Source organism: Castanea sativa, chromosome 2 (assembly GCF_040712315.1).
Source record: "Castanea sativa cultivar Marrone di Chiusa Pesio chromosome 2, ASM4071231v1".
NCBI classification, from domain to species: Eukaryota; Viridiplantae; Streptophyta; class Magnoliopsida; order Fagales; family Fagaceae; genus Castanea; species Castanea sativa.
Genome location: NC_134014.1, coordinates 46,612,197 through 46,628,107, shown reverse-complemented (window position 1 = coordinate 46,628,107; position 15,911 = coordinate 46,612,197). Strand labels below are relative to the sequence as shown.

Genomic DNA, 15,911 nt, shown 5'->3' with positions numbered 1-15,911 from the left:
TTACTAAAGCCCCTTACACGAGCCATGACTACTAGAGCATCGCGGTGCGAATGAGTGGTGCCTTCCAGGTCGTCGTCGTCAAAGGTTATGGGTTGTCTAGCGTACCTTTGCTTCTTCCCCAAGGATTGTTCGCCCGCACAACCTTCTACTGCTACCACGGCCAATACCCCCTCGCTGTGGGTGCTCTAATTCCCCTCAGCACTGCATGAATGACCTCTATTACCCCCAAAGGGGGTGGGAGAGGGTTTCGACACAGCCGATCTCCTTGCCCGGTCTCTTGATTCCCTACTTCCACCAGAAATTCTTTCAAGTGTCCTGCCTTCACCAACTGTTCCAAGTGATCTTTCAGCACTCTGTACTACTCGGTGGTGTGCCCTTTATCTCTGTGGTAGGTGCAATACAAATTCTGGTTTCTCTTTGATGGGTGGCCCGCCATCTTGTTCGGCCGCTTAAAATACGGCTCATATTTTATTCTGTCAATGATCCTGTGCACGGGCTCCTTGAACGCCGCATTGACCCCCCTAATCGCCGGATCAAGCTCTTGAATTCTCAAATCCTTCCCGTGTCTAGGGTTGAAGCCAGTATTCCGAGGATAATTGATGATCGGGGCCTTCCCCTTGGTCTGCAGCCGATCGTCTTCTAAGCGCTTATATTCCTCGAAACACCTCATCAACTGCCTCATATCTTCGGGAGGCCTTAAGGTCAATGATTCTCTGAGCCTGGACTCTTTAGGTAGCCCCATCCGAAAGGTGCTCGCCGCGATCTTTTCATTGCCCCCGCCGATCTCGTTATACAACTCCCAGTACCGATTGGCGTAGTTGCGAAGGGTTTCCCCAGCCCCCATTTTCATCGAAAGTAACGCATCCACGGGCTACAAAACCCGGCTGCAAGTTATGAACCGCATTCCAAACTCCTGGATCAACTCTAAAAACTTATGGACCGAATCTTTCTTCAATCTGTTGAACCACCTCAAAGCAGTGGGGCCGAGACTTGAGGGGAAAACCTTACACATTAATGCATCGTTATGGGCGTGTAAAGACATCATTTGAATATAGTGGCTTACATGCTCCACTGAGTTCGTCTTTCTAGTGTAGGAATTGAACGGCGACCGTGTGAATCTGCTCGTCATAGGCGTGTTCTCAATGTCCTTCAAGAATGGAGATCGGGCAGCTTGGCGTAATGCCTGGCTCATGGCATCCATGGCCGCATTTTGAGGTCGCCCCTCATTCGGGGAAGTCGACTCACGGTCCACGTACTCTCGCAAACGTTGCGATGTCGGCGAGACCCGGATTGATGGGATCCTGCCGCACGGCGGTTCCCTACACTTGCCAACCTCTCTCTTCGCTCCTCATGGTCCCTTCTCATGCGTCTGCCCCGCGCTTGCAACTCCAAATCCCTCACTGTCCTACGTAGGCGCTCGAGTTCTTGATCCCTCTGCTCAAGCTCCTAGTCTCTTTCGTCGAGACGGCTGCGGCCCGAGGCGTCAGACATTTTCCGGAGGGTTTGGTACGATCCTTCTCCAGGCCCAGATTCCTCTGCTTCCTCACGTCTCCTGTCCTCCTGCCTCTTTTGCCTCCTTTCCCGCCATGTAGACCCCCGCGACGATCCCCTAGAGCCGCTCTCTGCATGGCTCCCCTGTCTACTTCCAGACATTCTCCCGTGCGCACCTAGATAGTACCACAGCTACGTAGGAGATTCCCACAGACGACGCCAATTGTGCGTGCCTAGGAATGGTTATTGGGCCTAAGATGTACTTGGGCTCACAATCTATTTGTACAGTGGGCTTTCGGATTTCCTACAACGGGTGATGCTATACTCGGCAAACCCAGTACCCCAGTTTCCCTTGTTATCATTGTCACTCTCCCTCTTCTTCTAGGATGATCGATCTCTCTCTCCAGTCTCTCTTCTCCAGAATTGCCAACCACTTCAACTGAGTCTCCTTTGCCTATTTATAGCCAAACTTAGTGGAGTGGCCATGATTATTCCCCTGGTGGGTGGAAGGGGGGTCCAATACTATTACCCTTAAGTGGGGGTTTAGTTGGGAGTGAGAAGAGGTGAAAGTGGCATTGGAACTGGTTCCACCGCTGGCTGGACTGCTCGGCAGTAATATCCCCAAAGCTTTTACTAGACTCACGGGGACCCGACCTTTCGGGCGGTTACCTTCTGCGAACAAACAAGGTTTTACGTTTATAGCGTCTGTCATCAGTGCTCTCCTAATTTCGAGTTGGGTGGCGAGGATCGTCCGGACGGTGTTCGTGGTATTGTTGTGATGGGCTTTAGGGAATATTGGGCCCGTGAACGAATAGCGTCCCGTACAATTGTGTTGTAGTTGTGAATAGCAAAAGTGATTGCCAATCGAAAGGTGAAATCAGAAATCTAGATATGACATTGCACCAAGTTGGTGGTGGTGATGGCATGGCCATGATTGGTGGCACCAACAACCTCTTCTTGGTGGTGTTGGTGAAGGTTGGTGCTACTATTGCCTTGCTATCATATTGGTTTTTGATTTTTTTGTTTTAGGAAAATGAAATGAGAAGAGGTATAAGATTAGGCATTAATTAAATAGGTGGACATGTGGCAAGTTTTGATTCGCAGGATATAAAGTGGAGAGTGGCCCAAAAAATTTGGCAAGTTGTTAATGATACATAATAAAATTATATACGTGGTGAACCTAAATGAGAACCGACAAAGCGCATTAACTCAAACATTGTTTCTGGTGGCTTTGTTGTAGTCTGGTATCTTAGACTCTATTGGATTGTTGTACCCTCTCTTTATATATCCTTTCTATTGAGCAAAAACATTGCGCATTCATACATTGTTTGGTTTGTGTTACACAGTGCACATTCAATAATCAGAGGAACAATCGCCACTATAATTAATTCCCATTTTTATCAACAAATTGAGCACAAACATAGAACATAGGCGCAAAAGATTGTGGAACATGGTTGGAAACTCATCAGCCCAAATCAACTATATTAAGCCGCCTAGGTCCCATTCTGGAAAATGTCAAGAGTTTCAACATGTCAGCCTATCCAAAGTTCAAAGCCTTTCCCAATACAAGGTCTTCTTTTAGAACCAAAGGCCCATTCTAAAAGAATTTAGACGATAGCATACAGGGCATCACAACCCAAATCTAATGGATAGCTTACACAAACAATAGCTTTCAAATTTAGAAAGAAGAATAAGAGGGGAAAAATTTTTGTTTACAATTTGCACTGATTTCTCTCTTTCAAAGGACTCTTGAAATCAACTTTCCCATATGATTTTTTAAGTTCATTTCATATTTTTGTATTAAATATGACTTAATTTTATTGGTGTAAAATATCATTGTACTTTGGATATATCTAAAAATTACTGAAAAAAAATTATTTAGACAACTATGTATTTAAAAAGCTCTAATACCAATTGGAAAAAAAATTCTTATCTAGACTCCAATGACTTATGCAGCGGAATAATCGAATGAACTTAACAAATTATCCCTCATAGCCGGTGCAAACAAATATCTTAACCACAGTTATAATACCAAATCTTGAAAGAAAAAAATAATAAAAGCAATAAAAAGAACACAGATTTAGGCTTCATTTGGTTGGAGGTGAAATAATGAGGATTATAAAATATAAAAAAAATGGTGAGAGATGTGTTTGGTTGGGAGGAGAATGGAAGGAAATTTCGATAGGATTCAAATATTTTCTTCCATGACCCACCAAAATCCTATCTCTCCGATTTGGAGAGGAAACTTGGTTAACTTTATTTCAATCCAATCAATTACATTTTAGCCTCTCTTTTTGTAACATTGAACATGAAAATCTCAAGTAACGGTTGGCGTTTGACTCTGCTTTATTAATCACCTTAATAATATTTTCTTGTTTTTGGTTCACGTTGTTCTTTCACTTTTTTCTTTTCATGTTTTTTTTTTTTTCTTGTTCTTGTTTTCGTCCCACCTTTTGTCTTTTTCATTTTTATTTTTCTGTTTCTTCTTTTCACTGTTCGTTCACTTCATCGTTTTGGGTTTCTTCGTTTTTTTTTTTTTTTTGGGTGCTCATCTCGCTTTTTGTCTTCTTCTATCTTTTGTTTTTATCAATTTCTTCCATAGTTACCTTCTAGTTCTTCTTCTTCATCTTTTTTTGAACCTGTTTCGGATCTAGCTTCTGCCTTTTAAAATAATAACTTAAAAAAAAAAAAATTGAAGTGTCCATATATAATTTTTTAAATAGATAAGTGTATAAACAATTGAGTTGTCTTTTGTTTTATTTAATAGAGGTAGAATTGTAAATTTATATCAACTTTATTTTTCATAGTTTTTCATATCTCCACTCTTCCATCCTCCCAACCAAACACATATGAGAGAAAACTAAACTTTTTTTTTCTATCATCTCACTTTTTTATTCCCTCCCTATTTTCTATCTTTCCACTTTTTCATTCCTCCAACCAAATGGATCCTTAGTAACCAAGTGGAAAACCAATAAAACCCTCACTTCAGGGATCCCATCCCATAGAAAAATCACTAACAATTACAAAAACTTTGCATAGCTAAACTCTCTAATGTAATCTCAACAATTGTCTTGTTTGCCTTCCTGTTGCAGTAGCCCCAAAACCTTTTTAGATTTCTTTTATATAGATCTTTCTCCACGAACAACCCTCATTCACACCACCCGAAATTCCAATACTACAAGTAACTCCTTGAGAGTTTGCAACAATAAACTTATTGGTATAGTTGTGATTATGACAGCCTTCTCTAAAGTAAATCGTGCTTAAGGATGTCTAATTTAAATAGGATTAAGTAGAGTTACAGAACTTGGATTCCCTCAAGCGTCTCACAGATGTTATGTCTTCTTTAATGTTTCCTTGAGTGAATCTGATTTTCGCTTGATTGAATTCTTAGCATCAAATTTTCTTCAATAGTCTTGTCACAATTTCAAACAGTTTGGATTCTAGTTTTGTATATGGAAATGGCCAAAATCTAAAACTTAACAATTACTTGTCCCGCTCTCTTAAAACGTACTAAAATCACACCACTCATTTTTCCAACTATGTCAAGGTCCAAAAGTTTACTCGCCAAGAGCCATACATCTCAACAAGTATTATCTAGTGTTTCCAACGGAGATATCTAGATTTCAATTCCCCATCCCCAACTATTGATGTATCAAAGAAAATAAAAAGTTTCCAGAAGTCTACACTGTACTAATTTCTTTTTATGCAAAGTTCTCTATTTACCTCTCTGAGCAACCCATTTTACAATCTCACCCTACTCCCTTATCATCTGACCCAGAACCTCTGTATCTTTCATGTGAATCTCTTCATTTGTTAATATAAAGCTTCAACTAGAACCTTTGCAATCCCACCTCACCTTTTTAACCTCGATTGAATCATAAAGAAGGATAGTAATGTTGTCCTATCTAGATTATACTACAACTCCTTTATGTGAAGCTGTCAAACAATATTTACAGTTTTACACATGACAAGGAGTTTAACATGAAAATGATTACGAAGGAGGCACTTACAGGAAACATTCAAACATGAACAGAACCTTGAACTCAAATAGACATATAGTAGAAAGCAAACCATCTAAGGGATTAGTTTAATGGTTTCTGGAACCAAATGACTGAGATATGGCTTTGTCCAAATAAATTGGCGTAACACAAGCCAAATAGAAGTAAATGACAATAGGAATTAGCCTACCATGAACATTGTAGAGCAACCACTTTATGGGTGTAAGTGTAACCGCACACATTTTACAAAGGAGTTCAAAAGTTTCCGAAGACCAAATTAGGAATTTTTTGCGATAATAGTGTACCTACTCAAAAATTACTAGTAAATAAGCACCAGTCAAGCAACCACAAACATAATAGTGTACTGGTCACGTCCTCATCCATAGTTTGGATAAATTTAATTTCTAAATTCACAACTGGTAAATTATATGATATCAACTCTGATGGACACATGAATTGAGGTTAAAAGAAACACATTACTCAATTGTATCCATTCAGATAAGGAAACTCACACGAAGCAACGGCTTCCAATTACATTACTTTGCAGAAATTACTAGATCAAGCTATCAACCCACATCTATCAATCCAAAGGGAATTCATTCAATCCACATTGCTTTAAGCAAAAAGATTTGGCATGAAGCACAGTAAACCCAAGTCATGTCGCCAGTTTGACTCTAAAAGGAACTCCACCTGCCATTGCTAAGTAGATGTTCCAATCATCACTCTCAAGTTCTTATAAACTTTAAGTTGGACTTAACAGAAGATTATGAAAGATAATCCCTGTATAATCAAGTATACGACTCGTGGGTACTTCTTTAGGTCTATGAATGTGGTGTCATTGAGCTATCTGACTGGAAAAGATTACCTTGTGTTTCGGCATAAGGCCTAATGAATGTCCTCCTCCACCAGACCTCAAAGGCTCTCTGAAGATTTGGGCAGTTATCACCAGCCTTCAAAAAACTGCCCAACCAAGAAAGTAAAATACTCTGCTGCTCCTCTAGAGGCAGGGTGAGGATTGTCCTACCAATTCCTTCCTCCACAACCTTTCTATCAAATGACCTGCACCCATGTTGTAACCAGCTGTAATCATTAATCAAAGGCTCTAACCAAGTTTGTAATAGCAGTTGGCGGGTGTCCTTTGATGGCAGGAGCTCGCCTCTTCCAATGCCAACAAATAGCCTTGCCGTGATGCAGCTAACATGATAACGAGAGACTATAGGAAGCTTTGAATGTAGTGTAGCTAACTCTTGCTGGCCAGCCCACACTAGTGCAAACTCATCAGCTGCTTGCCTGTCAACTAAAATCTCAACCAACCATGAGAGGTTATCAGCCTCTAGAGCTATTTGTTTCACCACAGGGTCTTTGCTGTTCATAGATTTATCACCAAACCCAGGTTCAGCAGCTAGCCTAAACAAAGATAAAAGTGAATCCAAGCAGCTTTTGCATGAGTTGTAAAGTGTTTCATTGCAGATGTCAGCTGACCCAGCATAGCTTGGGAGACTATTATTCTCCCTAAGGAGCTTCAACACTACAGATTTCATTTCCCGTCGACCTCGCTCCTCGTTGCTTTTCAGAACAAGGTCAATAATTTGCGGAAGCGTGTCTTTAGGGGATTTGGAGATGTCAGAAGACACTCGTTTCAATACTGGGGTGACGCCAAGACCCTCATTCTGGAGTCTTAGGACTGATGACACCACCTTTTCTTCTTCTTCTTCACCAACCCAAGGGACTGCTTCCAAGTATTCTAAACATGACTGCATGCAAGAGTTGAAGCCAAGTAGTTCTGCAACCTGAAAACAGCACCATCAGGTGAGGTTTGCATGCAAGTCAATATATTTTACGAACCTTTGCACATACATTAAGTGATAAAATCTGATGTAAAATCCACTGACAGGACAACTATACAAGAAAAGAAAGGCCCCTACTCAACAGTATAAACAATGCTCAGAAGGAAGCAACACTGACTACAAAGTACAAATGAAGTCTCTGATTTGCTTACAATAAATCCATTCACAGATATGACAACTTTAAACGGCACAAGAAGCTCCATTATCCTAAAAATAACAACTAACTTCAATGACAAATAACTATATCACATTTGGCAGATTGGAAATTCATCAAGAACCTGAATGCTAATTGATTAAAGCAGAACTGGCAATGCATAAAAATTAGGTGTAATTATGGTAGAGAACAAGTAATAATTTATAACAAATTTCCCCAAAATTATTATTCTGCAAAATTATTTTCTTAGCCCAAAAGAGCATTCTTATAGTACAAAATCAACATATTGGTGCACATTTAGATATTTTTATGCATTGTTGTTCAGTATATATGGTCATGCACAACAAATATATTCATCAAAATAACATTAAATGACATTGTCAAACTGGTTGAAAGGCAACATGAGAAAGTTCACTTTCAGAAATGAATGTATTTAGAAAGTGGAAGCATTAACGAGACAAGTGGTTGATTGCAGCCCACACTTTTCTTCTTGCTTAATGGAATCCCTTGCTTAGTTTTTTCAAGCTCCTTCCAATTTAGCAATGTGCCACATGGTTGTTAGTATCATATAGAGCTGTAAAAATAATCAAATTGCTCATGAACAAGTTGAGTTTGGTTCATTAAGATGCTCATTCAAACCACATTCAATAACTAAACAAACCATTCTTGAGCTTGACTTTGAAGCTCAATTAGTAAATGAACCAAGTTTGAAAAAAGCAAAGCTTGGCTTGATATGTTTGTGAAAACTATAATCATTATAAGCAACTTTAAAGAAGGAAAAAAATATAAAAAATGCATCATTATTTCTTGTTATATAAAATCATTACTATTGAAGTGTAAATATAATAATTAGTAAATTTTGAATAAATTTGGTGGCTAATACACAATAAGAAAGAGAGAAACATAGGTTTCATAAGTAAATAGTATATTAAGTTAATATACTTAATCAACTTATGAGAGCTCATGAACAACCTCAACTTCATTCAGAAAATTAAAAAACCAAAGCTTTGAACACTTAATTGCCTGGCTTGACTTGTTTATGGTCCTAATATAGCAGTATACTACAATATCTTGCAATATGACCATATCAGAAGGAAAAATAGTAGCAAGGGTGTACTGGATGGGTTACTTTAGGCCATAAGCACATTGTGCTACACAATGCATATCACCCAACACACAATGTACTCCAAGCCACCAGAACTGTTGGACCTAACCCAAATCCTGATTAAACACAAGCCATCCAAAGCTTTACTTACTCCTTTTAGAGAAAAACCAAATATTTTCTGGCCTACAAGAGCTTGCTTTTGTGGTCTTGGAACCTTTCAAGATTTCTTGGCATCATCCAAAAGCTTACTTACTCCATTTAGGGCAAAACCAAATATTTTATGCTCTATAAGAGCTTCCTTTTGTGGTCTTGGAGCCTTTCAAGATTTCTTTGAATCATCCAAAAGCCTACTTACTCCTTTTAGGAAAAAACCAAATATTTTATGATCTACCAGAGCTTGCTTTTGGGGTCTTGGAACCTTTCAAGATTTCTTAGAAAAAATTTAGGATATAAAGTTAAGGGATAAGGATTATAGGATAACTTTAATGACAGATGTTTTGAACAAGAAGATTATCATGAAATTGGGCATAATTATATGTATCACATTTGCAATAGATGGGTCTTCTTATGTTTAAACCCGTGCACTTTATTTTATCTGCAAGATATCTTGCAATAGACAATACTGCAAATACATAATATGGAATGGACAACTATGACAGCCTTGTGCAACAAAAACTATTAACTATGGTTTTGAAAAGCATAGACAGTTAGCAAAAGATCCAAATGGAACAAAACCAAGGTTGCAAAATATTAAGGTTATGTTTGGTAACCGTTTTTGTTTTCTATTTTCAAAAACTTGTTTTGGGGAATATAAAGAAAAAACAATTTTCTTGTATTTTTGAAATAAAAAACATGTTTGGTTAGTTGAAATTAAAAAATAGTTTTTTGAAGAAAAAAATAGAAAATAGAAAATAGAAAATACTAAAATATGTTGTTAATAAAATTTGAACTTTAATGTTAACTCATTAAATGAGACAGATTCATTAAATTAAATGTGTATTTTCATTGATTTTTGAAAATTAATAACTGAAAACAACCTTCTACATGTTTTCAGTTTCCTTTACAAAATGAGTTTTGAGAACAGTTTTTGATTTCAGTCTATTTTGGGTTGCCAAACAAGTTTTTTAGTTTCAAAAATAGAAAATTGTTTTTGAAAACAGAAAATAAGGGAAAAAAATAATTACCAAACATACCCTAAGCTTTTCCTGGCCCTGGATGAACCCAACTTAAAAACAGACATATAAACATTGAACAGATAGGCAGCTCAGACATCTTTGTTGCAACAAATGCTGAACATCTTGAAATTTGTCAGAGATTCCAAAGAATAAAGACATTTAAGCAAAAATATGGACCCAAAATGAAGCCCAACTGCAAGAGAGATTTTGGACGCTGAAAGGAGAAAGGTTTGAATAAAATTTTCTAAAAGTAGTTTATTATTTATGCTTTCTTCGATTAAACACAAATTTTTTTTTTTGGACAAGAATTCAATAAAACGCAAATACACAGTGAATTTATTATAATTTCAACACAATAGGCAATATTAGAATTACTGTATAAACTCTAGAGAGACAAAATTGGATCAATGATCAATGTCATGTCCTATACATTTTCTGACGAACAGCCGAATATATGAGATCCTTAATTAATCCTGTTATCCATATCTAGAGCATGGATATTCGGCTCATCCACTTGGACCATGTATATCATGTTTTAGGCAAAGATACCACCAAAAAAATTGGTCATAACAGTATCACTATTCATGATAGTTTAAAGGATCATCTAGAAAACGTTGATCAAGCAACCAAAACTACGTACTCAAGTCACACATGTATTCCCAACAATAAGTATTGCAGTTTAAAGTAGTTATCATGTTATATTGCTCCTAAGACAGCATAAACACATAAGATAAAGATACAATAACCATAGTCAGCATGAAAGAAAATAAACAGTTGTCAAACATCTAATAAGTGCTAGAGTTAGGAAGAATCTTAATTTTCCATCCTACAAAGACAGCTGCACACATGAGTAAAACAGGGGGAACATTCTCTATAATAATGAGTTAAAAATAACTGTTCAAAGCAGGACGGATTCCCTTTTCTATTACTAGGCTAACCATCCTTACATCCAAGAAGACAGGAACAACAAAACACATATAAAATCTATATTAGAACAATCAAACAACAGTAAAACATTAAGATAATTGTTTTAAATAGCTGGCATAAACTTTTACCAACAAGATATTCATACATCATAATCAATGTGGGTAAAAAGGAGAGATTCATTTCATTGTGATGCAAATTACCTTGAGAATGCGGAGTACACGGGAAACACTTTGCTTGATCAGCCGTTGCTTCATTTCTTTGCAATACATTAGTCCCACAGTTTCAACGTATATCTCAACATCCTCACAATCATCAATTTCCAGAGAGGACAAACCAAACTGTTGTTCAGAAAGCTTATCAGCGAAATAACGGCTATTCTCAACTAGAACATTCTTGTGAACACTCAACTTCACACAAAATCCCTGCTTTCCAAGTAAAAGCACCCTCATATCACTGGTTCCAGGCTCACCAAACTCAATTGCCACCTTCCTTGGCAAATTTTCAATTTTGGGTCTTGGTGCTCTCTCAGCAGCCACAGATGCACTGAGTCCAGATGTATCAGTGATAAGTCTAGATGTATCAGTGATAAAATTTCGTTGATCATCAGAAACAATTCCTGATCTTGATGGGGTGAGTGTTGGCTTTCTTTCAGTCACTGGGGTCTGTTTCTTATGGACAGTGGTCTTGGGTGGTGGTGGTGGGGGTGGTGAGGAAGGTTTTGGTTTATTCAGAGGGTTTTGAGTTTTGAGGGTCTTTTGAAACACAACAGGAGAAGGACAACACCAAAAACCTTCAGGGGTCACTGCAATTGGAACATTTCTAATCTTGGTGTGGCCTTGTTCTACCCTTGTAAGCCTAATTTCAGCCATATTTAACAAGATTCTACAGCAAATTTCACTCAAGATGTGGCATTTACAATCAACTTTGGACACCTTAAGAATTATTAGAATTACTCAAGCCTTTTTAGAAGAAAATAAAATCCTGAGAAAACAAAAAACTAGCCTTCTTCTCCAACAAATCATTGGTACCATATAAACACATAACTAGGAAAACCGAAAAGCTGTCTTTTTGAAGTTGATCCTAGGAACCCCATACTCATATATGACTTCCTACACACAAAGCAACTGCTTTTGACACAAAATAGTACGAAACAATGGATGAAGTTTTGTATGAAAACCACCCAACTAAGTTTCAAAATAAACTGAATTGAAATTTCACTCTAACAGAGAACACAAATAAATTTAAAATTTGAAGGCAGTAGAATAGCAGAAAGGTGAAGACACACAGAAGTATCTAAGGGAAAGGACAAAGATGTGTTTGAAAAAACTTGTCTTTGCAGAGACACAATTTACTATCAAAACAAAGCACAAAAAGCATTTATCAAGAGACACACTGCAGATTCACTACCCGGGCAAAAAAATCCACAAAAGTACCCTCAGAAATCAGCTCAAAATGGATCTTTTATCTCAACAAAGGGAATCTTAAAACCCCAACACAGCTAAGGACCAACAAATTTAAGAAAAAGGACACTCACCACCAAGAAGTGGTAATCTGAGAGAGAGCTCACTGAAAACCCATCTCTTTTATCATATATACTTTTCAAGCCCACAAGTGCCTAAAATGATTGAAAGTAAGCTCTGGTGTCAAGCATCAAGGGAACCACTAAACAAAGAGTTGCAGTGTGGAATAATAATGTGAGTTATAGTATTAGAACTGTAGAGGTACTAATGGCTCAACTCTTTTAATTTGTAAAAGTTAAAAAAAGAGGAACAAAAATAAAAGTGAAAAACAAAACATCAGATTTAAAGAGGTGATGGCTCATGGGTTGTGTTTCCTACTTTAGTAGTTTTCCTGTCTCTACACTTTGCTTTTTCATAATTGTATTTTTGTGCGTATGAAATGAAACTATGATATGTCATGTGTATTGTGGGACTGTTGTGGCCTATATTGTGGGTCTCAGAATTTGCATGCTTTTGCCACTTCAAGTTACCATTTTTTTTTTCTCTCTCTAAAAATTAAAAAAAGGGTTTTAAACTCTTCATTTATCAAAAAGGCACGACTCTGTCTCTATTTTTCTTTTTTCTTGTGGGGTATTTTTAACTATTTTTTTATAACATAAAAGGATATAAAATACAATATAATAGTACTATGGAATTTGTTGCTTTAGTGGACCGCTGCTGGATTTACTAGGCTAAAGTGAGCATCACTGATTCGCTGTCATGTAGAGTGATGTGGAAGTATTCGCTGACCAAGTTCTAGTGACTGAAATGCCCTCATGTTTTGGCCAGATTGGGCTCAACAGTAATGATAATGAAAGGTCAGCAGTTGGACAATGTAGGAAAAGTGAAAGTCTGAGGTTCTTCAGCTGTCTGGATAGAATAAAAAGGGCCTACCGAAAATAATAGATGGTCCAGATTTCTAGCCGCATATGGTTCTGGTTCCGGATAAATAAATACTAAAAAAATGCTAATAATACAACTTTTTTTACAACCGCCTCCATGATAAGTTATGAACAGTAAAATAAATATCCATTCAAAAAAAAAAACAGTAAAATAAATATGGTAAGTCCACAATTTTACTGTCCATAACTCGCTGACAGAAATAATTGTCCTAACATTACTCTCATAAATATTTGATGAAAAATAGTGTGCAATGGCGTATTACAATTTTTTTTAATAATTTCATAATTTTTTGAATTTTAAATATCTTTATTGAAAACATCATTTTTATTGAAAATATCATAATGTGCCAACCACCCTAAGATTCTTGGTAGTATATAATAAATTTAAGTTAGGACAAAATACAGCATTCATTTACTCCTAAATAGTTTAACCTTTAAATCAATTGTTTTTAGTCACTAATGCATCTAATGAACTAATAATGTGCTTGATTTACTTTAACCACGTTGTTGTTTTGTTAGAGAAAATTAAAAAGTTGACGAAAGGATCAAAGGTGCTCTCATTCATTCCTAAATAGTTTTACCTTTAAATCAAATTTTTTTAGTCACTAATGCATCTAATGAACCAATAATGTGCTTGTTTTTACTTTAACCACGTTAATGTTTTGTTAGAGAAAATTAAAAAGTTGACGAATCAAAGGTGCTTACTTAGGTTCATTATCCACTAAAAATGATCACTTTAAATTTCTAGAACTAAAAATAATCATTTAAAATTTTAGAGAATAAAATGGGTCATTGACTAAAGTTTATGGAACAATAATGTAATTTTCCATTTTATTTATGACAACCTTTTAACTTATATTATCATGCTATCACATGGCCTATCCCAACCAAATCCAAATCAATCTCGCAAATCTAGTAACCGTGTCATGGAAGCCTCCCCCTTTTGGGGTGGTCAAATGAATATTGCGGGTAGTTTTAAAGGTGATCATGGTGTGAGAAATTGTGACCTCAACATACCTGGGTGAATGTGATATAAAAATTACATAGATAAAGCATAGTATAAAACTATCGATATAAGTTCAAAAGCTAAGTACAGAATGAGAGGATATTAGGTACCTATCCCGCTCAATCGAAATTGGTATTTTAAAATATAATGGCCATGAACTCATGTCATCCAAACATATCACAAACAAGAAAAGCATATATTATAATTGGAGTTACAAGTTGAGTATTTATACAAAAACTTGCTCCATTCCTATTATTTAGTCTTATATGGCACTTGAGGCTAGGAATATCAATCTTGGTACCTTTGCTCCATTCTCAGTTTCTTTGATCAAAGGTTGGGGTCTTGGACTCAAGTACCGATCAACTTCACTAGCGCATCATCTATAGGCCTCAACGCGTCATTAGCAAAAGGGCTTTAAGTACACACACCCCCCTGCTCCAATTGTGAAAGAGACCTCGATAACCTTAACCTTGCCACCTTTGGCGCATACCACCATAAGCTCTGATACCATTTGTTTGGGGGATAAACACTTTGGGAAGATTCTATAAGTAATTAATATAACATATAAAAGATATTATTTAATCCAAAATGCCTAAATCCAATGGATATGAACTCAACTGTATTATATTAAGTGTATATTTGGGAACAGGTTATTTAGCTAAAACTGAAATTTTTTTGCTAAAAGTACTATAAATAAAGGTAAAAGTTAGCTGTATAGGATAGTAAGACTCATGAATAGTATCAAAAAGTGCAATGAAACCCATAAATAGTAAGAAAAATAAGCTAAAATTTTTAACTTGTCCCAAACGAACATTAACTACTCATTCAGTGTGGGACTTAACTCACATATGTACACCCATCAAAGTGGCTAACAACTGTGGATAACTAGGTCGGAGTTTTGATTCAAAACTTTGGTCCCACAAGAAAGTTGAGAGTGAGAGATAAGAGATGGGATTTAAGGACCTAGTAATAATGTTGGGAACGCAACAGAAACCAATTGAGTATCATGACATGTTCCAATCGATGACTTGTGCCATCACAATCATAGATTCATATGGACTAATAGAAGCACAAAATAATAATAATAATAAAGAATAGATAAGGATGTCATTTTTTTTTTAAAGATTAGAAAGAAGACTTTCTCTTCTTCTTCTTCTTTTTTTTTTTTTTTTTTTTTTTGTAGGAATTGAAAAGAAGTCTTTTGTACACCAAACTTGGATCAGAGTAGAAATAATCCGCACTAAACCAAAGCCGAATTAAATACATGAATACATAAAATTCAAACCTGTCACAAGGTGGTTTATCCAACTATAAACTACCCTGTATTATTATGTGTACCATCACCACCACCATAATATCTGATTCTAGCTACTCTAAATGCGACTTTTTGGTGGCTATCACCTAATGAATTGGCGTCATTCGTTTTTTAAATTTTAGCTGAACAGAAACAAAAGATATCTTTCATCTTCGTTCCTCGTGGAGTTGCGGTATTTTGCTTTAGAAAAAGAGTGGACAACATCACTATCAAATGGCACAATTTCACATAAGAGTGTATGGGTAAGTAGACCAAACAGTCACAACTTGAGAAGTTTTTAGGAGCCTTTTGAGTTTTGACTTGGTTCTTTTTTATTTTATTTCTTTGAGGATTCGTGCATTATTAAAAGCTATATGCATGGACCATGTCAACTGTGGATGTAGTAGTAGTAGTAGTAGTAGTAGTGCAATAATAGAGCTTGCAAATGATGTTGTAATGGAAAAAAAGAGAGAGTGAGAGAGAGAGAGAGCACGTTTTCATCATCAATGGGTA

The 15,911-nt window shown here is 36.6% G+C and overlaps 2 protein-coding genes across 2 annotated transcripts; both read right to left on the bottom strand.

Moving 5' to 3' along the window:
• Positions 1 to 358: 358 nt before the first annotated feature.
• LOC142625424 (uncharacterized) lies at positions 359 to 844 on the bottom strand. Its single transcript, XM_075799085.1, has one exon. It carries the CDS (start codon positions 842 to 844, stop codon positions 359 to 361), a length of 486 nt encoding a protein of 161 aa, XP_075655200.1.
• Positions 845 to 5,851: 5,007 nt separating this feature from the next.
• LOC142624497 (BTB/POZ domain-containing protein At3g50780) lies at positions 5,852 to 12,262 on the bottom strand. Its single transcript, XM_075798072.1, has 2 exons — positions 10,898 to 12,262; positions 5,852 to 7,279 (listed from the first exon to the last, which is right to left on the bottom strand). The coding sequence occupies exons 1-2, from the start codon at positions 11,564 to 11,566 to the stop codon at positions 6,311 to 6,313; spliced, it is 1,638 nt and encodes a 545-aa protein (XP_075654187.1). The 5' UTR covers positions 11,567 to 12,262; the 3' UTR covers positions 5,852 to 6,310.
• Between the last annotated feature and the right edge of the window lie 3,649 nt (positions 12,263 to 15,911).

Bases quoted from the DNA above. Each gene is read 5' to 3' on its own strand.
- LOC142625424 (XM_075799085.1), bottom strand. From the start codon at position 844: ATGGGGGCTGGGGAAACCCTTCGCAACTACGCCAATCGGTACTGGGAG.
- LOC142624497 (XM_075798072.1), bottom strand. From the start codon at position 11,566: ATGGCTGAAATTAGGCTTACAAGGGTAGAACAAGGCCACACCAAGATT. The intron at 7,280-10,897 runs GTAATTTGCATC...TGCTGTTTTCAG, and splicing joins GTGTACTCCGCATTCTCAAG to GTTGCAGAACTACTTGGCTT.